This window comes from Tursiops truncatus, chromosome 6, assembly GCF_011762595.2.
Source record: "Tursiops truncatus isolate mTurTru1 chromosome 6, mTurTru1.mat.Y, whole genome shotgun sequence".
NCBI classification, from domain to species: domain Eukaryota; kingdom Metazoa; phylum Chordata; class Mammalia; order Artiodactyla; family Delphinidae; genus Tursiops; species Tursiops truncatus.
In genome coordinates this window covers 59,223,455-59,244,790 of record NC_047039.1, presented here as the reverse complement: position 1 = coordinate 59,244,790, position 21,336 = coordinate 59,223,455, and the positions used below count along the sequence as shown (strand labels likewise).

Below are 21,336 nucleotides of genomic sequence, written 5' to 3'. Positions count from 1 at the left end.
CTGGGAGTGAGCAGAGAGAAGGCAGACAGATCTTTTTTCAGTTTTGGAAATCCTCTGGGATATCAAGAGGATCGAAATCTGCTTCAAGGGCCTCACAAACATGATTTGCTTTTTGAACTAATAAAACACCAAATTAATTTAGCTACATGTAAATTTGTCAAGCAGAAGTTAGCACTTCATAATTTATCTCCATCTTGAGCTGACAGAACCCCTATTGGAAAGAGTTCCTTCAGGCTCATAAATCCAAAGCCATAAAATGCTTTTTAAAATAACACCAATGCTTCCCATCCCAAATTCTTTATTATCTCAAATCACTAACAAGATCATTTGAAAACCAGAATAAATTCTATTGACTGAATGCGCTCAGATGTTGTGACAAAAACAGAGGAAAGTAACCATTATTGAGTGCCTATGCAATAAAACTTTGTCTCATTTGGTTCTTGTGGCACTATGAGAGGTATTATTATACCCTTTTCAGGTACAGAAATCAAAGCTCAGAAAATTAAATAAGTCGCCCAATGCCATAATGCTGGTAATGAGAAGAACCCAGATTCAAATTCAGGTCTATCTAATTCTAGAGCCCATGTTCTTTCCGTCATGCTACATAACTTCATTAAATCTGCATTAAACAAACTAATTACTAAATGGATATCGATGTTATACAGTATTTCTCACTCATGTAAATCTGCAAAATAATGTCAACATGTGTTTTTAACTGGAAAATGAGGAGGGGGGCGTACCTTTCTATAGAAAGTATTTTAATGTCAGTAACCTTTCTCCTTCACAGGCAGTAATCCTTACAGCAAACTAAATATTATATTAGTGAGATTGAAACTATTTTTTCCTCTAAAATAGTCTAGGAAAAATATCTATTTTTTATCTCAATTTTCTTGTCCTTCTTCATAAACAGTAATAGTTTTGAGGGGCTCAATACCTTAGAACCTGGGAATTTAGATCATAAGAAAATGTACAGCAAAGTTTTTTCTATGCAGAAGTTATAACTATCTGTATAAAAGAAGACATGATTTATCTGCCTGCCTGCAAAGAGGAAGTGGGAGGGCATGAAGAAATGATCTCAGGTGAGGTGGGATAGAACGATGAAGAGAAGTATCTTTGCCTTTAGAGGCCCTGCATATTATGCAGACTTGTTTCTTCTTCCAAGTAGACACCTGAATACTAGTTCCTCCCTCCTTCCCTTCCATCCTTCAACAGCCACTTGTTAAGTATATCTAGGTACCAAGCACTGTTTGTGTTGGAAACAAAGATTAATAGAGTAAGTCTCTGTTCCCTAGGCAATCAAAATTTTAATGGTGAAGACAATCATGCAAACAAATAATTACAGCTCTGAGTTAGATGTTAGACATATGAACTAAGTATGGGAATACAGAGGAAGTCTTTCCTTCAGCTGGGAGCTATCAGGAAAGGTATCCTCGAGGAAGTGGCATTCGCAGGAAATCTTAACATATTAATTAAAATTTTCTAGGCAGAGAAGGCATGGTAGGAAAGAGCCAGTCTGAGTTCAAAAGAGGGTAGCTAGAGGGGTCTAAAGGTAGGTGTTTACTGACCTTTACCCTCAAGAATAAAAGATGAAAAGTGGAGTCCAGTGAGGCTTTTCATAAATCAAAATTTAGTAAATCTGTCAGTTTTATTCAGTGTTGCTAAAATTTCTTCTTAATGCAGAGAAGCATGATAAGGATGGGGTTTGGGATGGGTTATAACCTAAAGTAACTTTCAGGGAACACAATATATCTAAAGTGTCATAAATTTTATATTAGAGCTGGGGTCAGCAAACTATGGCCCATAGGCCAAATTCTGTACTCTGCCATCTATTTTTATAAATAAAGTTTTATCAGAACACAGGTACGCCATTCATTTACATATTGAGTAGAGCTGCTTTTGTACTACAATTGCAGAATAACTAGTTGCAACAGAAATTGTCTGCCCACAAAAATCTAACATATTTACCATCTGAGGCTTTAAGAAACTTTGTACTAGAGCTATATATCAACATGAGTGTCAGAAAAATAATACTGAGTTTAAAAAGTAAGTTTCAATGTTATAAAGAATCATGTTATATAAAGCTTAAAAAGACCCCAAATTTACTATTGTTTAGAGATACATGTATTAAAAGTATAAAGACAGGCATGACAATAATAAATAAGACAATGTTTATCTCTTTGGAAAAGGGAAAGAGGAATGTAAACAGAGAGGGGTTTTAACAATTTGAAATGTTTTATTTCGAAAGCAAGGTGGTGAATACAAAAGTGTCTATTATATTATTCTCTATACCTTTTTTTGTATGACTGATGCCTTTCATAACTTGAAAACTCTTGGTTGTACAAAAAAAAAAAAGGAAAAATTAGATGGAGGAGTTATGTTGCAGATTCTACTGCCCCCAGATGGCTGCAACATCTTCCATCCCATATACTGTCACAATGTGGCTTTGACACCACTCCCATCTAGAGGCGGGGTCTCTACCCCCTCCCCCTGAAACTGAGTGGGCTTTTGTGAATGTTTTGGTCAAAAGAATATCGTAAAAGTGACATCATGTGACTTTCAAACTAGGCAATAACAAGTGATACAGCTTACACTTTGCTCACTGGAATTCTCACTGTTAAAATCTTCAACTACCATGTAAGCAGCCTGACTGCTTTGAGGCAGCCATGCTGTAAGAAAGTCCAATCCAGCCCAAAGAGACAGACCACATGGAGAAGTCCTGAAACTTCTTACGGAGAGATGCCTAGCTAGTTCCCTACTGTTCTAGTCCCCGTTCTTCCACTTCTAACTGCATCTGACTGCAACAGCATGACATATTCTGATCCAGAGCTCCAGCTTTCCAACTAAGCCATTTCAGAATTCCTGTCCCACAGAAACTTAGAGACAGTAAAATGACTGTTATTTTAAACCTCTAAAATTTGTTTTGCAGAGCAAGTTGTAAATGGAAGTTGAACACTAAATTGACCCCATCATCAGGAAGTTAAACCCTAACAGCCTTCAGTGGAGAAATCTGAGCAAAATTGATCCGAAAACCCTCAGAAAGGTTGAACAATAAGAAGGACCAATCTCAGAAGGCATGTGACTGAAAACAGGAATAAACTGCAGGTGTTTAATGAGAATCCCAGATCCCCACTCCTATTTGAACCATCAGGTATTCCAAAGAGCCAGAGCACTCACTGCAAGAAGGATGAGGATTATTCTCTGGACAAAATGAATGGGGAGGCCTCCAGAGAAATAAAAGACAGATAGCTGAAGGGTAAAGAACACTGGCTAAAGAGGAAGGATATGGGAAATTTAAGCTCTAATCCTGTCACTCATTGACTACATGTCCTTGTCCAAATCATTTTCTCCTTTGTTAAAGAGCTTAGACAGGAATAATCTATGAAGTAGATTTCCACAATAAAAATCTGTGATTCTATTAAAAAGAGAACACCCTTTAAAATATGGCTAGTTTAAGTAAAGAATCACGATATGAAGTGCTTTTTAGTCAGTGGAAATTCTAGTTCACTTCTTGTAACATGTAGTTCTTTTAGAAATAGCATTAGAAACTATAATAGAAAACCTCCAGTTAAGGGACTTTTAATGTTTTGTTTTTCCCCACAAGGGACCAATTAAAAGAGTGTGGGCCTGTGGAAAACTGTATGAAGGTTTCTCAAAAAACTAAAAATACAACTATCATATGACCCAGCAATTCCACTCCTGTGTATTAAAAAAAACCCACTAATTCAAAAAGATACATGCACCCCAACAATGTTCATAGCAACATTATTTACAATTGCCAAGATATGGAAGCAATCTAAATGTCCATCAACAGATAAATGGATAAAGAAGATGTGAGATATAAATACACACTCTCTCACACACACACACATATACACACATGGGAATATTACTCAGCCATAAAAAGAATGAAATTTTGCCATTTGCAACAACATGGAGGAACTTGGAGGGTATTATGCTAAGTGAAATAAGTCAGATAGAGAAAGACAAATACTGTATGATATCACTTATATGTGGAATCTAAAAAATAAAACAAACTAGTGAATATAACAAAAAAGTAACAGACTCACAGATATAGAGAACAAACTAGTGGTTACCACTGGGGAGAGGGTAGGGAGGAGGGACAAAATAGGGGTAGGGGATTAAGAGGTACAAACTACTATGTATAAAATAAATAAGCTACAAGATTATATTGTACAGCACAGGGAATATAGCCAACAGTTTATAATAACTATGAATGGAATAGAACCTTTAAAAATTGTGAATCACTATGTTGTATACCTGAAACTTATATAATATTTTACATCAACTGTACTTCAATTAAAAGAAAAAAGGGGGAAAAAAAGAGGCTGTGAGCCAAGGTATAGGGAACTGAAGGAATATGTACGAATTCTAGCACTGTAAAAATGTTACAATCCCTAGACCCAAACAAATAAAAGAAGGGGGCTTCCCTGGTGGTGCAGTGGTTGAGAATCCGCCTGCCAATGCAGGGGACACGGGTTCGAGCCCTAGTCCGGGAAGATCTCACTTACTGCAGAGCACCTAAGCCCATGTACCACAACTACTGAGCCTGTGCTCTAGAGCCCGCGAGCCACAACTACTGAGCCCACGTGATGCAACTACTGAAGCCCGTGCACCTAGAGCCCACGCTCTGCAACAAGAGAAGCCAACGCAATGAGAAGCCCACACACCGCAACGAAGAGTACCCCCGCTCTCTGCAACTAGAGAAAGCCCACATGCAGCAACGAAGACCTAACACAGCCAAAAGTAAATTAAAAAAAAAAAGAAAAGAAAAGAAAAGAAGGGAGAGGTTACCAGAACATGGAAAAGTGAGTCATGCAGAGCAGGTCAGTTTTGGAGGAGTAGTGACTTCCCAGGAAGGCGAGGTGACCTTTCAGGAAGAAAGCCAGGGGAATAAATATACTGACCTCCCTCTCTTCCCATCCTGCAGTTTCCTGTCTGTGCTTCCTCCCTACTGGCCAAACTCAGTTGGAAGCCTGACAGCACTGACCCCATTGATGTACTCTCTGCCCTTGAACTCCAGGACAGCCAGCTGGTAGAGAGTGGCCCTGGAGGAGAGAAAAGAAGGTAATCATCAAAGATGTGCGGATGAAAAGTTGGTAATCAGAACTTTAGAGACCAGATTGAAATTCACTTTACATGTGTGTGTGTGTGCGTGTGTGTGTGTGTGTGTGTTAACTTTGAGACATTAGTTGAGAAAATGAGATATTGTGAGGGGTGATAAGATTCTAGAATAATTAGTTCTACGATCAATCTTTTATCTTTCTGTTTTGCCTCTTTTAACTTGAACGAATACTGAATCATGACAGATGGCATAAACTTTAGTATTTGCTTCTCATCCATGTAAATAATTCCTCTTTTCTTTCCTTGCTCACATCCAAGTTGTTTCAGCTACACATCTGGTAATAAGGCATGGTATGTCAGAACTCTGATATGATGGTTTTTGTCAGAGAACTTCTATCTTGTTTTTAAAACCCGACAGCTTCCTAAGCAGACAACAGCATTGCAGGGGAAGAGAAAACCTTAGTTACAACATGCACTATGTGGAGAAACACAGAAGGATGTATTTTGTTACATATAAAATCAGTCTTTGCAGTTATTTATAGCCTAAGTAACATACTATTCACAAAAAGCTCATGTTTCCAGATGTAATTAATTTGGTCTGCACAGGACAAATTTATCTTTTCTGAGTCTCACAGCTCTAAGCCCTGTCCTGTCAATCATTTGGGATCTACGCTGACTAGATTAACACAAATCCTATACTGTCCCAGTAGATACCCAATTTTGACAGTAGTTTCCCTCCATCGCCCCCCACCACCACCAAGGGTTCTCCATGGAAGACCCACCACATTAAGAAGGACAAATTGTCTTATGGGAATGAGTACAGGAGATCTTGACTAGTTCCTCTTTCAGAACTTTTCTACTTCCCGGCAAAACTTTAGACCTGCATTTCCAACTGTCACTTAGATATCTCCATCTAGGTATATTTTGGATGCATTTCAAATGCTACACAGTGCAAAGGGAACTCACTGAATTTTCCCAATTTGCTTCCTCTTCTAGTTAAGAGCATCACCATCTACCAAAACCATCGTTTAAGTCTCCCAAACTGGAAACTTGGGAATTATTCTTAGCATTCCATTTTCCTCATTACTCATATCCACACATTCTACAAGTCTGATAGGCTTTATTTTCTAGAATATTCTAGAAGCTACCCTTTCTTCTCTCACCCATTGCCACAAATTTCACCAAAACTGACACAATTGCCTCTTCAATAAGCTTTCTGACAGCATCTCCCCCTCCTCTCCTTGTCCCTTAGTTTTTCCCTAAGGCATCCTTCCACATTCCTTCTTCTGTCTTTCCAAAGGCATATTTAATCACAACAGTGGACTCCTTTAAAAACCTTAGTTTCTCCCTGGGGCCCACAAAATCTACTGCTTTGAATGCTAATATTCACACTGTGTTCTTCTCCATTTAGTCAACCTTTCTCTTATATGCAATCTCTTCTGACCTGTAAAAATGCATACCTCCTGTCTTTGCTTAAGCACTCTCTCCTCTTTGGGCATTCTGTACTTAACTAAATCCTCTCCATAATAATAGCACAAAAATAATTTATTGTGTAGCAGCACGGGATAGGCACTATGCTAAACACTCTACACTCATTAGATGTTATAAGCACCATTTTACATTGAGGAAATTGAAGTAAATAATTCGTCCAAGATCACATTTTAAGAAAACAGCAAAACTGGGTTTACAATTCAAGTCTATCTCAATCCGCAAACTGAAAACTTAAATGCTGCCTTCATTACAATATACCAGTTAACTCAGGTCAAGTTGTACCCCTATCTTTAAGCTCACAGATCATTCTAGTCCCCCTTCACTCATCTCTAATTGTTGTTTTAACCAACAACACACTATTTAGTATTAAATTACTCTTTAATTTTTTCTAAATCTTATCTGAATTGGATTGTAAATTCTTTGTGAGCAGAGAATTAAAAAAAAAAAAATCTTAATATGCCTCCGCAATGGCATAGCATATCCTATAATAGCAAACAGCTATCTCTTATTGGGGCAGTTTATAAGCATACTTAATATTTACACATGTAATGAATACTCAGTGTTTGCTTTACTTAAATCAGGAGCAGACAAGATGAATTATATTTAGAGGATACAGTGAATGTAAAATTTTCAACAAGAGTAGAGACCGAAGTGTGTATCTGTATTCCATTTTTTTCTGTCCTTCCCGTGTTGGGCCATCTTTTTTTATCATACTACTGGACTTCTCTGTACTTGCAGTTATTTTAAGTGGTTATTACAAAAATGCTGCTCTACCTTTAGGGTAATAATTTCCACCAGCCTGAATAATTACGTTATGGATTTTGGCCACTATTAAGTCCAAAGCTTATACATTTAGTTTTTTCTACCTTCATATGCTCTCTCTCTTCTTATTTGAAATAAGCCCACTGTTAGGTGTGTTAGGTAACCCTGCTTGGGCCTATTTCGGAGAATTTATTCCTGGTAGGCTCTCTGGAAGTCCTTTTCGGAGGTGTGTAATTTTGCATCCTTTAAAAGCGTTTTGCATGACCCCGCAATCCCTTAGGCCAAATGCTCACTAACCCGGAAGGTCCACAAACGGAAACCGCGAGAGGCCCTCCGGGCGGCGGCACCAACGCCTCCGTGGCCCGAGGTCCGGTTGTGAGCGCAGCGGGCCCGTAGAGGGCGATCCCAGCCGGCCCCGCAGCCTGCAGGCCTAAGGCCGCCACCTCGGCCCAGCGGCGGGAAACCCCAGGAAGCTGGTTTCCGCGCGAAGGCAGCATTCGGGCCGGCGGGAAACGAGTTCGCGAAGCAGAAGGGTCCCCAAGGCCTTTCCTGGGTGGCCGGCCCCACCAGGCCGCGTGGCTGGCGGTGTCTGGCTGAGCGCGGTGAAGCGGGTTCATTTCCTTACGTGCTTTCTCACAAATTTAGGCCGCGCCCGCGCGCACGCACACCGCTTTTCATGATCATACAAGTGCACGTCAGAGTTTCTCATCTTTGGTGTGTTTTTGAGACCACAGAACCGAATCGTCTAAGCCTGAGGAGTCGCTCGCGCCCTGGGTCGCGAAACCGAGACCAAAGGTGCAACCCATGTGGGCGGCCTTGTAACCGCCAGACACCCGAAGACTAGAGGGCGTGTCCAGGGCCCAGGTGCACGCTGAGGCGCAAGTAACGGCTCTCGGCGGCCCCGCCCCTCCGCCCCGCCCTCCCCGCACCCGCCCATTTTAGTTCCCTCATGTCTATAGCCACTTCCCTGGTCGCTTCCTCTTTAAGGCGGAGCCCGGCGTAGATCTCGCGAGATCCGGGTTGGCGCCGTGACCTCCATGTGGGAGCTAGAGCTCTATAAGTAAACACTCCGCGCGGTGCAGACAAGGCTGTTTCCCATTTGTGAGGCGGGGGCTGCGAAAGCAGCCGCGCTTCCGACTGGTTCCGGTTTCCTTCCCTCCTCAGCTCTCTTAGGTGGGCTCGCGGTCTAGTATTCGCCGCCGCCTGTCGGGCCCGGCGTCTGGTCGGTCTTCCTCGCTTGTGCGCGCGCTCGCCCGCCAGCCGCGGAGAGCCAGAGCAGCCGGGGAAGCGGCGCGGGCCGGGCGGGGCGCGGCGCCCGGAGCGCAGGGGGAGACAAAGCGAAGCCGGCCCCTTCTCCCGGCGCCGAGATGTGGATCCAGGTTCGCACCATCGACGGCTCCCAGACGCGCACCATTGAGGACGTGTCTCGGAAAGCCACAATTGAGGAGCTGCGCGAACGGGTGTGGGCGCTGTTCGACGTGCGGCCCGAGTGCCAGCGCCTCTTCTACCGGGGCAAACAGGTGAGGCGCGCCCACCGCACCCCTCTGGAAGCCGGAGCAAGGGCAGCTGGGCGCCACGGGGTTGCGTGGGCTGGGCGGGCCGGAGGGCTTGGTGCACGGCGCACGCAGAGCGCACCTAGCTCCACTTCGGGTGGGCAACCCTCGAGACTCAGAGTGCGGCCCTGCGCCCGCCTACGGGGCCTAGCGGGGTCCTGGCCGGCCCCGTTGCAGGTGCGCTCGGCGGGGGCGCCCCGAGCGCCGAGACCTCACCGCCCTTACCAAGCGGGTCAGCAGCCGCAGGCACAGCCCGCCAGAGCGCCTGGGTTCCCTCGCTTCCCGCGCTTGGTGGGGTCCGGGGCCCCTGCAGGGCGGGGAGGGCAGCGGGCTCTGGCGGCCATGCCGAAGTGCGGGTGGGGAGGGTCGGAGGCCCCCGCTCCCGGCCGCGCTGACCCGGCTCACGGCTCGTATCGCTTCCGTATCTCTGCCGGGCTCCCGGCTCCCAAATAGGAGGGGAAACATACATTGCTCCCTCTGGGGCTCAAGACCCGAAGTCTGCCTCCTTACTGTGGAAGGGATTTATATATACTGAAGATTCGAAGGGTTTACAGAACTTTTGGCACTCGTTTCCCTCACCTTTTTTCCTAGAATCGAATCTGTTGTGGGGCAGATTAGAGACCTGGGCTAAAGAAGCTGTTGATGTAACCCGGGACAGGTTTAAACTGCCCAGTGTTTGCCAGGGGGGTTGTTCGCAGAGTGAAAAGCAGTGTAAAAGATTTCGTCTTGCTCTTATTTTTCACCTTCTAATTAGACCCCTCACTCAAGCTTTTAACACAGCAATTGGAGCATAGCCAGCGGTACATACTTGAAGGCTGAAAGTGTTTTTTGGCGGTGAGGGTGTCTGTGGGCGTCGCTGGTAGTTGAACAGTTTAGCCTTGGTCTGGTCCATTGAAGAAGATTTTTCCTACTCACATGGCCTGTACCTAGAGACCCAGACCCATCCTATTTTATTGCCTTTTTTTTAAAAAAAAAACAAAAACGTTAATCCACTAAAGCAGTTGGCATCCTCCAGTTGGTAGATCATAGTTTGGCTCCAATCCTGTGGTTTGAAATAAGTGTAACTCTCTTTGATTTGGTAGAAGTAGCCGTTTTCCTACAGCCAAAGGGTTTGATAGGAATATTTTTCTCCCCTTCCTAGGCTTACCCTTTGAAACCTGCCCAGAAATTTCAGAGTAACAAGATTACACTCTGAGAAAGAGCCAGGGGTTTTTTTGTTTTCAAGTAAACGATAGCGTCTTTGATATGTGTTAGTAGCCAGTTTTATATTGATCTTCTAGTGTTAGACTTGTAAAAACAGCTGTTCAATTTAGTTGTAAACTTTGCTTTAGAAATAAATATCTGTGTATTAAAAACTATGTAGCTTTATATTGCTGTGCCTCCAGTGGCTGACACCTTTTTATCTTTTGGTCAAAAGCGAAAAGCATGTAATCAAGTTTATTGAATTTTATTTTCTAGCTAGGAACAATAGTACATAAATTCCTGGGATACTTTGGTGACTTCACCAGAGATAGAAATGAAGCGTGAAAATGTATTCCTGGGCGACACCCCTTACAGTCTAATTATCAAATATGATAAAAAGAAAATGTGCACCTGGCTGTCTTTAGGAGAAGGTAGGGATTGGGATAAATTCAAGGCAACAGGGTACATTTTCAGGAAACCAGGAGGCTGTTCCAGGTTCAGGGAAGAACTTGAGGATAACAACATTATGTACCTCCTAGCCCAGGACAGTTGATAACTCCCTACTTTGATTTCACTATAGGGATAAACCAGTAGGAATTAGGAATGGACCTTGGGTGCTGTACTTAGTTGGAGACAGAAGGAAGACATTGCTGAAGCTGTATTTGTTCCTTATGAGCTGACAGGTAGCCATTGGCAGTCATTATTATCTCTATTCTCCTTTCCTCTTTGGTGTTCATAGTCCTTGGACAGGATAGTGTGTCCTACTATTGGATTGATGTCACAGGGCTGCCCTTATCCTGTAAAATGCCTTTGTGCTTATTAGAAAAAGGCCACCCCTTCCTCAAGATGCCTTACTTCCACATAGTGAAAAATGTCATAAATAAAAACAAATTTACAGTGTCCATGATGTAAATGGTCTCCCCCCTACCCCCACCTTTGTATGTTAGTCTGCCGCTTTTAATCCTTGGAAAACATCAGAATCACCTGTGGATATTTATTATAGATGCTCAGCTCACCCCAGAATTGCAAGTGGTTGAATTTAACAAGACCCCATGGGAGACTCTGATGAGCACCAGAGTTTGAAAATGAATGTTGAAGGATAGTCAGCCTCATACTAGTTTCTTACTGTTCAAAGTATGGTCCCTGGATCAGCAGGACCAACAGCATTAGCTTCACCTGGGAGCCTCACACCAGACCTACTGAAGTAGAATCTGTATTTTAACAAGGTCCCCAGGTGGTCTGTATGCAAATGAAGCTTGAGAAGCTCTGTAATTATGTGATTCTCTCTACTTTAGAGAGTCAGAATGGAGAGCCTCAATTCAGGGCTGTAAGTTCCAGTTAAAGTAGGGTAACCTCATTTGGATATTCTTCTCTGGGAAGTTGAGTTTGCACCCTGGGGGTTGGGGGGTTTTTTTTAAGGAAGAGTTATATTGGTGGATCTATACATCTTTTTGAGAATCCAGAGCTTTTCCTACTTCGAAAGGATTCTCTTCCCGCTTCTCTTTCCTTCCCTGTATCACTGTAGGGACTCTTAGAATAGATTGTAGATGTGGGGTATGAACCAGAACTGAAGAAAAACTGAGTAGTTAGTTGCCTTTTGCCCCTGGACTCAGTTTTCACATGGAGTACAAAGTAAAAGTGTTTGCCTACTTAAAGGAGTGAGGGAGTGAGAGTGAGAGAGAGGGGAAGAGGGGGAGAGGGAGACGGAGGAGTGTATATGCTGTGAAAGTGTAATGCCCTCCACCTGCATCCCTTATTAGCCCCTTGGGAATGACTTCTCTGCCTTCTCAGCCACTGCCAATTGGTGTTTGCTTCCTAGTTTTCCCTTGCAGCACTGTTGCCGTTCTTACTGTTACCTGGAATTTCTTTAACCCAATTCAAGGAAAAAATTCTAGGACTAGTCCTGCCTCTCTAATATTGTAAATTCTGCAGCCCCATCTTCTAGGATGGCAGTTATCAAACATTTTCTGCTGTGAGACATTGATGGACTGTAGTTAAATGCATGAAACCCATAGGTGTTTGTAATTTCCAAATTACCCAGTCCTTTTCTCCCCCACTCAGCATACTTTAAGTGCAGGTAATTTTCAATCAATACTTTCATTAAATTTGGGAGAACTTTAGTACTTATTCTTATTTTTTTTAGCTGTGCAGCTTGCAAGATCTTGGTTCCCTGACCAGGGATCAAACTTGGGCCCTCCGCAGTGAAAGCTCAGACTCCTAAGCACTGGACTGCCAGGGAATTTCCAGTACTTTTAAAATAACATTCTAACAGTCTTCGCAACTCTTCACAATAGCCTAACTCTGTGGAACTTTCAGTGTGGTGAATAATAATCACTGTTTCAGGAAAACTGGGAGGGTACCTATGAATTAGGAAGCACTATATAATCTGGGTAAAAGTCGCTATCCTAGCGAGCGTGAGTAATTGAGGAAAAGTGGTTACTTGTTATTGTGGGCCTAATTTCTATTACAGGGCTTCATGCCTTCATATGCTTAGCGCCTCACTATGACTTAAGATACTACTTTTCCTTTCAAACCAAGTCTCACTTTAAGCAGCTTATATTTACTCTGATCACTTCCTAGAAACTAGTCAGAGGGGTTGGGTATAAGAATGCCCCCAAGGTCCCTCTCACTGACTCCTCAAATTTCGGTGGAAGTGTTTATGGAAATACTTTGGATTTCCAATTATTTCATCACCTTAACAGCTGTCTTCATTTTGGGGCATGCCCTACCAGTTAATTTGCATGTTCTGTGCTGTTAGTTTTTTCCCTACTTTGAACATGACATTTTTTTGTAGTTGTCATAATGTGCAACAGCTGTATGTTTAATCAAAGTTGCGCTTTTTCAGCTGTTACAGAATTGGTGTGTTCTTACTTGGGGGTGAGGGGGGAGGGGAGGGGATGCTGTTGGAGAAAGTCAAAATGAAGGTGTGAATGTGTAGTTTTTTGCTTCTTGAGGTTTTCCCAGGAGTTCAGGATTAGGAGTTCTTGTTTTTTTAATCAGATAAGCCATGTTAACATCATGTCCCTATAAGGGCTTATCTGCTTACTGACTTGGAAGACTCCTTAGACTTATTTGAAATAAGTATGTTAACTAATCTGTGAGATAATGTCTCATTTAATTCCCCCACTGGAAAATTTGAATTTCTCAGTCCCTTGTTCTGTTTAACGGTGTGAACACCTGTAGAGGGCAGGATTGTGCCAAGTGTATTCTTGGACCACTTGAATTAAAGTTACCTTACGTAGTACATTAGTAAGTTTGTCATTCAAGGACAGATTCTCATTCTTTTCTCTTTGGTTGACTTCTCACGTACGGCTTTATTGTGTTAGAGCTGTGAATGGTGACAGGTATTACATGCAAAGAGGGAAGAATGACTAGGGATTAAATTGGTAATGTTTCCGGGGAAATGGTAGTTCTGAACTTCAAGGAGTTTAGAGAAATGGCCAACTGACTTTTATAAAGAAACAAAATGGAGACTTAGTTTCCTAGGCCTTCCGTAACAAAGTACCAAACCCTAGGTGGGTTAAGACAACAAATTTATTGTCCAGCAGTTCTGGAAGCTGGAAGCCAGAACTCAGGTTGTCAGCAGGGCCATGCCATCTCTGGCTCTAAGGAAGAATCCTTCCTTGCTTCCTTTAGCTTCTTGATGTTTGCTAGCAGTCCATGGTGTTCTTGGCTTGTAAATGTGTCACTCCAGTCACGTGGCTATTTTCTCCCCTTGTGTCTGTCCAAATTTAAACTTTTTATAAGGACACCAATCACAATGGATTAGGGCCCACCCTTTTCATCTAGTTTTAACTTGATTACATCTGTAAAGATCCTATTTCCAAATAAATAAGGTCTCATTCTGAGTTACTTGGGATTAGGACTTCACCGTATTTGGGAGGGGTTGGGGGTGGGGCTGGTGGATGCCATTCAGTCCTTTATAGAGACCCTGCCAAAATATGGGTAAGTTGCAAGATAATTTATTCACTAGTCATCCTGGAATACTTTTCATAATACAACTTGATCGCCTTTACAGAGAACTTTGAGCAAGTTGGAGTAGCATAAGCAAGAATTGTAATTATTCTTGTTTGAATTTTTTTTGCTTGATTTTTAAAAATTACTGCTTCAGAAAGATAAAATGGTTAAATGTCCTTATGAACACAAGGTCATAAAACAGTTCACTTTCAAAATTCACCTTTCTTGTAGATTCATTAAAATACACAAAACTTGTTGAAGTTTAGAGTTTTTCTGCCTAGGTGATGAGGTCACAGCAGCAGTGATAACATTTTTGGTTTCAGTGGCTATCAGTTTTCCCTATAGTTGATATAGAATGATTCTTAAGAATTTATTGAGGTCCTGAAAAGATGTTGTCATCAGAGGCCATAGGAATGGCTTCACAATCACTAAATTTCAGTGCTCTGTATTTTATTTTAATAATTTAGCTAGGACATTTGAGTAAGGATGTAGAAAGATTGAGTTTTGAGAGAAGCATTTTAATCTTTTTCTATCCTTTTTTTCTAGTTAGAAAATGGATATACTTTATTTGATTATGATGTTGGACTGAATGATATAATTCAGCTGCTAGTTCGTCCAGACCCTGACCTTCCTAGCACATCTAAACAGACTGATGTACAGGCCAAACCCTGTTCTAATAGTCCACCTAAAGTAAAGAAAACCCCAAGGGTGGGACCTTCCGGTCAGCCGTCTACATCAACTCGTGATTTTCTTATTGATCCTGGCATTGGACTATACAAGGTATGTTGTCTTCCTCAGACTTCTGGTTAATTGTGAGAATATAGATATGTTCTCTTCAGGGTGTTGTGAACAAGAAAACATTGATTGCTGTTTGAGAGTAAAGATTGGGCTGTTAATATTTTAACTTTTAAAAGTAATCTTGAAATACTAGTGAAAGATATACAGGCAAATGTATAAAATGTGTATGTACAGTACAGAGAATAATAAAGCAAACACCTGTGTAATTCCACCAAGGTTAAGCAGTTCCTTTTTAAAGCCTCCTGTGTGCCCCTACCAGAACACATCTCCCTCTCTTTCCCTAAGAGGTAAACTACTTTTTCTCACTACTCTGGTCATTTTATTTTTCTTTAGTGTTAACTACTTATGTATGTATCTCTAAACAATGTTTTGTTTTGCCTGTATTTGAACTTTTACTTTTTTGCATATAGATATTTTATTTTTCACTATTATGTTATTCCGTTTTATTAACATGCCACAATACATTTATCTAATCCATGATTAATAGGTATTTGGGCTGTTTCCAGTTTTAGCTGTTTTAAACTGTGCTGTTTTGAACCAACTATGTGTATCCTGGTATACATGTTCAAGAATTTCTTTAGGAATTTTTACCTAGAAATAAAAGTGCTGGTGGAACTTCAGTGCATATTGTATCTGTAGATCAGCTTGGAGAATTGACATCTTTACAATGTTGAGTCCTTCATTCATGAATGATAGATGTCTCCATTAATTTAGATCTTTGACATGTTTCTCAATTACTTTTCTGTTTACATACCTTTGACTTATTTCTATTAGCTTTGTTTTTGATGGTTGCCTTTTAAAATTGCAGTTTGTTTGGTATGTAGAAATGCAATTGATTTATTTATTGACCTTTGTTATCTAGCAACTTCTTCAAATTCTAGTAAATTTTGTGGGAATAATTGACAGTTTTGCTCCATCTTTTTCTATCCTTACATTTTTTCTTAATTCTTACTGGTTGGGATAAACTGGGACCCAAACTTAATTTTCAGAGCGTTTTCAAGACAAAAAATTAAAGATTGGTAGACAAAATGAATTAAGAAAATGCAAATAGAGATCTATGGAAAAATGCAAACAGATCCATAAAAATGGAAAGAATCAAAACTGGCAAAGAGTTGTATCAAAGTACCTGGCCTGGCTACACTGAGGAATTGCTTTAAACCCATGACGATATCTAAATTGACCCACAAATGTTAAAAAAAAAAAAAAAGAAAAGAAAAGAAAAAAGCTTTCATTTGTTCTATAAATTTAGTGTAATATTGATACTTGAAACATGATAAAAAGCACACTAGTATCACTACATATTGATGTAAAACCTAAGTTATGTTTTACAAATAAAATTATAACTATATTAGAAGACCATACCTTGACTAATTGTGGTTTGTCAGGAAGTGGGATAGTTCATTTTTAAGAAATATTTTAATATTTCATATTAATAAACCAAAGAAAACAAATGATCTAATCTGTTTTCTTCATCTAAATAAAAATTTGAATTGATTTCTGATTTTTTAAAAAAATCCTTGGTAACAGGAACAGATGGAATAGATGAATATTTTAAACCACACCCAGCATCATGCTTAATGGTGGGGAAAAGCCACAAACATTCCCATTAAAGACAGGAGCCAGACAAAGAAGCCCGTTAATGCTATTGTTTAACATCTTTCTAGAAGTGCTAGATGATACAGATAAGCAGAAAACAAAGTGTTGTAAATACTGGAGAAGGCAGTCTTTACTTAGGAATACCTGGAAAGCTGAGAAGATACCTTAGAGCATTATGAGCCATCAGCAGAGTGGCTGTTGAAATACCAGTAGCTTTCCTTACTGTGATCATTTAGTAAAAGAAAAAAGTATAGTAACAAAACAAAAGTCTGCGAATAAACTTACATGATATGCACAAAACTTGCATAAATTAGTGCCTTATGTAGTGCTCACAGTTCAGATTGAATTGTTAATATTGAAAGCCCACTTGCCAAATTGTTGTCTATGTCACTCATTGATTTCATCACTCTTTCAGTTACCAAAACTTTCTACTTGATATTTTTTCACATTATTTTAAAAATAAACTTGTTAGTTTAGAACAGTTTTAGATTTACAGCATAATTGGGAAGATACTACAGTTTTTCCATATATCCCACACCTGGTTTGCCCTGTTGTTAACATCTAACATTAGTGTGTGGCACGTTTGTTATAATTAATGAACCATATCTCATTAGCTTGTACCTAATGTCTTTTATGTTCCAGAATCCCATCTAGGACACCATATTACATTTACATTAGTATTATACTAAGATAGTTGTCACGTCTCCTTAAGCTCCTCTTGGCTGTGGCAGTTTCTCAGACTTTGTATTTGATGATCTTGACAGTTTTGAGGAGTACTGGTCAGGTATTTTGTAAAATGCCATGTTAGGATTCATTTGTTTTCCTCATCATTAGACTGGATTTACATATTTTGGGAGGAAGAGCACAGAGGTGAAGTGCTATTTTCATCACATATCTAGGGCACTGTACTGTCAACATTCTATTTGGTGATTATAATTTAGGTTTTACATCAGTAGTAACTTACTACTGTTGATGTGAACCATAATCACCCGGCCAAGGTGTAGTGTGTGTCACATTTCTTCACTGTCAGTTTACTTTCCCCCACCCCCCTTTACATACTTTTTTTTTTGAGATGAAGTCATTATATGCAGCCCAAACTGCATGTAGTCAGATTATCTACAAAAATTATTGGGAATTCTTTTATGCGGGAGACTTGTCTCTTCATTTCCTCAGTCATTTATTGACATCAGTATGGATATTTTTTCTCCTGTGTCCCTTCCATATACCCCCATTATTTTGGGTTCCTTTGATTTTCGTTGAAGCGCTTTCTTTCTGGCACTAGCGCTAGCGCTTTTCTTTCGGGCTCATCTTGTAAGTTTCCTGCCCCAGTCCTGCAGTCAACCATTTCTCCAAGGAGCCTTGGTTCCTTTAATTGGAGAATGGTATTGGAAACTAAGATCTGGGCTCTAGGTGCTCCTTGCTACTGGGGTGTCCTTGTTTTTAGGGCCCTCAGCTGACAGAGCAAGGAAATACATGCAGTATGTATAATAACTCCTGTATATCCATGTATCTATAAATATTTATGTAACCATCTGTGTCCATATTAAGCTTACATTATTACATTTTAACTTTTAAGGGCAACAGTTTAGAAGCTGCTACTTTTGACTTGATTTGTTTTGGGCCATGTAGGTATGAATTTGTTTTCATAGGAGAGGACCAGCTTATGAATCTGCAGATCTGAGATTAAGCAAGGTTAAGTAGTTAAGGTCAATTTAAATTCTCTGTTTAGCACACTTCTCAATACCCAGTTGTGTCTCCTCCCCCAAACTAATTCAGACAAGCATCATGAGAAACTACTTCTCTTAGCAGATCTTTGCTTTTTATTTGCAGTGTTAGCACTTTGGCTGTCAACTATCTCTAGTACTTGGTTTTGTTTTTTAAACATCTCTTATATTTCATATTAATATATAGCATAGATGTTAAGGACTTGAGCTTTGTTGTCAACCTTGGTTTCAAATTTCAATTCAGCCACGTTCTGAGTTGGACAAATTTGGCAAGTAAGTACATTGTCTCCCTTTCCTCATTTAGAAATACACTTGGAACCTGGCATGTGAACTCTCAAAAGGCTACTGTTATTTGTAAAGTAATATGTTTAGTCAAAGCTGCACTTAACCTTCCTCTTTAGTTGAAGAGACTAACACAAACTTACTTGCTTTTTTGGGTGAAGCTCGGTAATTGTCATAGATATTTGAAATTTTGACTAGTGACTTTTTCATATAGAAGGGTTTATTTCTGGATAATCCATTCATTGAATATTTAGATATTTAGTGTATATTTGTACTGGGTACTAGAAATGAGGGGTAAACAGATGATATTACCCTCTGCCTTCATAATTATATTAGATGTTCTTTTGGGCTAGCCTGAAAATGCTCAGAGGCTTCTACTTTTGACTTATTTTGAGTTTGCTTTGAATTTTGTCTGTTTTCCTTAGAGCGAGTCTCTGAATAGTGAGTATATCAAAATTTCATTAAATTGTGTCTGAATCATTTAAAAATTGGGAGGTTTTTTTTTCCTCTTCATGAATTCTTGCCTATGTAATTTTTTGCTTTATAAAGATTTTTCTCTATGGGTGAGCAAACAGATTTGGAGGCTTTCCCTTCCTTTTGCCTAAGAATATTTTTGGACCTCATGATAAGCAGGCACAAAAAGTGGATTTTCAAAGTAGTGTACTCAAAACAGACATAGGTAAACATTTAAACTTTAAGATGAAATTTTAATCTGAAGTTGTTATCCAGTATCAGTCTTGTTTTGCCCTATTTGATAACTTTGAGCGATATTTGGTCAATTTCAGATAGCTTTTCATACGTTGTAAGAAACCAGATATCACTATCACGTTTAGAAAGTCTGTGGAAGATTGCAGAGGCTGGGTCCATCCATTCCCATTGTACAACACATTGAATCACACTGGCTCTAGGAAGTAATTTATTTTGTGAAACCAGGTGGACCTCTGATGCCTAAATTGGTTTTAATTCTGGTTTTTAGATGTGGAAGCTTTGTATGACTCACATCAGATCTTACTGTTGAAATGACTCATTCTGGCTTAAATAATAACTGTTTAGCATGATGATAGTAAGCTTTTAGGATTTAGCTAAGTGTGTGGCACTGTTAAAACGTTTTACATGTCTATGCTTATTGTAGCAAATAAAGAGGAAAATTATCAGTAATTACTAAGTAAAAATCATGGATTTCCTATATTTCCTGTCTTGTCTATAGTGCAGTGCTGCTTTATTTAACCTTGTTGATCATGAAATGTAATAGACAACAAATAAGAGTAGAACTTAACAAGATATTATGAAGTCAGTGTCCATAAATACCACTCAAATTAAGAAATAGAACAGCAGTACGCCAGGAGCTTCTCATGTGCCCCTCTTGATTAAACTCCCTCCTCCCTAGTTGTAACTACTACCCAAACTTCTATGGTAGTCAATACTTTACTTTTTATTAGCTTTAACCTTTTATTATACTTAACCTCTTAATAACATTTAACCTATGTATGCATCGCTAATTTTCCTCTTTCTGAACTTTATATAAATGGAACCGTATTGTGTTTTGATTTGTAACTCTGAAGAAACACGGTATAATGAGAGAATCATGTTCAGAGTTAGAGAAACCTTTATCAACTCAGCTCCCATTTCTAGCTGTGTATCTTCTGAGGGCAAGTGTATTTCACTTCTGAACCTAATTGGAAAATAAGAATGACGTTGCATTGTAATTTTTAAAGGAGGTAACGTATATAACGTTAAATGGCTAATGTATTTACTAAATAAGCATGGTATGGTAATAAGACCGACCATACTATGAGTTTTAATAAGTTTTAACATAGGACATATGTTGATACTTAGTGGAAGGAGAGTTATTTCATTTGTTCCTACTATATGTTTGCTAGGTTGGCACATCATACAGATTTGTCACCTACTCTCAATATACTGCAAAGTATATTACTTTATAAAAGAAGCTGAGGCTGGGACAGGTTAAGTAACTTGTTCAAGGTTACATCTAGTAGGTGATAAGCAAGGGCTTAAACTGAGGTTTATCTGCAGAGCTTGTGTGTTTTCCACAGAACATACAAAGTGCTACAGCTAGCTATGGTAATTTCTCAAGTATTTGCTCTTGGTACTGTTTTATTTTTTAATGATTTTTTCTTGCCTCTCATACTTGGGTTTTTTTTGTTTGTTTGGGTTTTTATCAAATACTTGGACATGAAAGACTCTTCTCTAAATGTGGCTACAGGCATATCTTGGAGATAATACGGGTTTGGCTCCAGACGACCACAAAAAAGAATATCAGTAAAGAAGTCAAACAAGTTTTTTGTTTTCCAGTGCATACAAAAATTACATTTACACTATACTATAGCCTATTAAGTGTACAACAGCATAATTTCTTTTAAAAGTGTACATACCTTAATTTTAAAATGCTTTATTAAAAAATAACCATCTAAGCCTTCAGCAAGTCGTGATCTTTTTGCTGGTTGGGAGGTCTTGCATCCGTGTTGATGACTGCTGGCTGATCCAGGATGGTGGTGGCTGTGGCAGTTTCTTAAATAAGACAACAGTGAAACTTTGTCATAGATTGACTCTTCCTTTTACAAACAAGTTTTCTGTAGCATACAAGGCTGTTGGATAGCATTTTACTAACAGTAGAACTTGTTTCAAAATCGGAGTTGAGTCCTCAAACCCCACCACTGCTTTATCAACTAAGTTTATACAGTATTCTAAATCCTTTGCTGTTTCAACAATCTTTACAGCATCTTCAGCAGGAGTAGCTTCCATCTCAAGAAACTACTTTCTTTGCTCATTCATAAGAAGCAACTCCTTATCCATTCAAGTTTTACCATGAGATTACAGCAATTCACCCACATCTTCAGGATCCACTTCTAATTCTAGCTCTCTTGCTATTTCCATCACATTGAAGTCCT

The 21,336-nt window shown here is 39.8% G+C and overlaps 1 protein-coding gene across 3 annotated transcripts in view; it reads left to right on the top strand.

Moving 5' to 3' along the window:
• The first annotated feature begins 8,363 nt into the window (after window positions 1-8,363).
• UHRF2 (ubiquitin like with PHD and ring finger domains 2) overlaps window positions 8,364-21,336 on the top strand; it is a 74,870-nt gene continuing 61,897 nt past the window's right edge. Inside the window, exons 1-2 of one of the 3 annotated variants that reach the window (XM_033858108.2) lie at window positions 8,364-8,855; window positions 14,574-14,807. In XM_033858108.2, coding sequence (XP_033713999.1) covers window positions 8,703-8,855; window positions 14,574-14,807 — 387 coding nt within the window. In that variant the 5' untranslated portion in view covers window positions 8,364-8,702. The remainder of the gene's footprint in view (window positions 8,856-14,573; window positions 14,808-21,336) is intronic. The other 2 variants (XR_002176325.3, XM_019934822.3) reach the window with 2 other exon arrangements.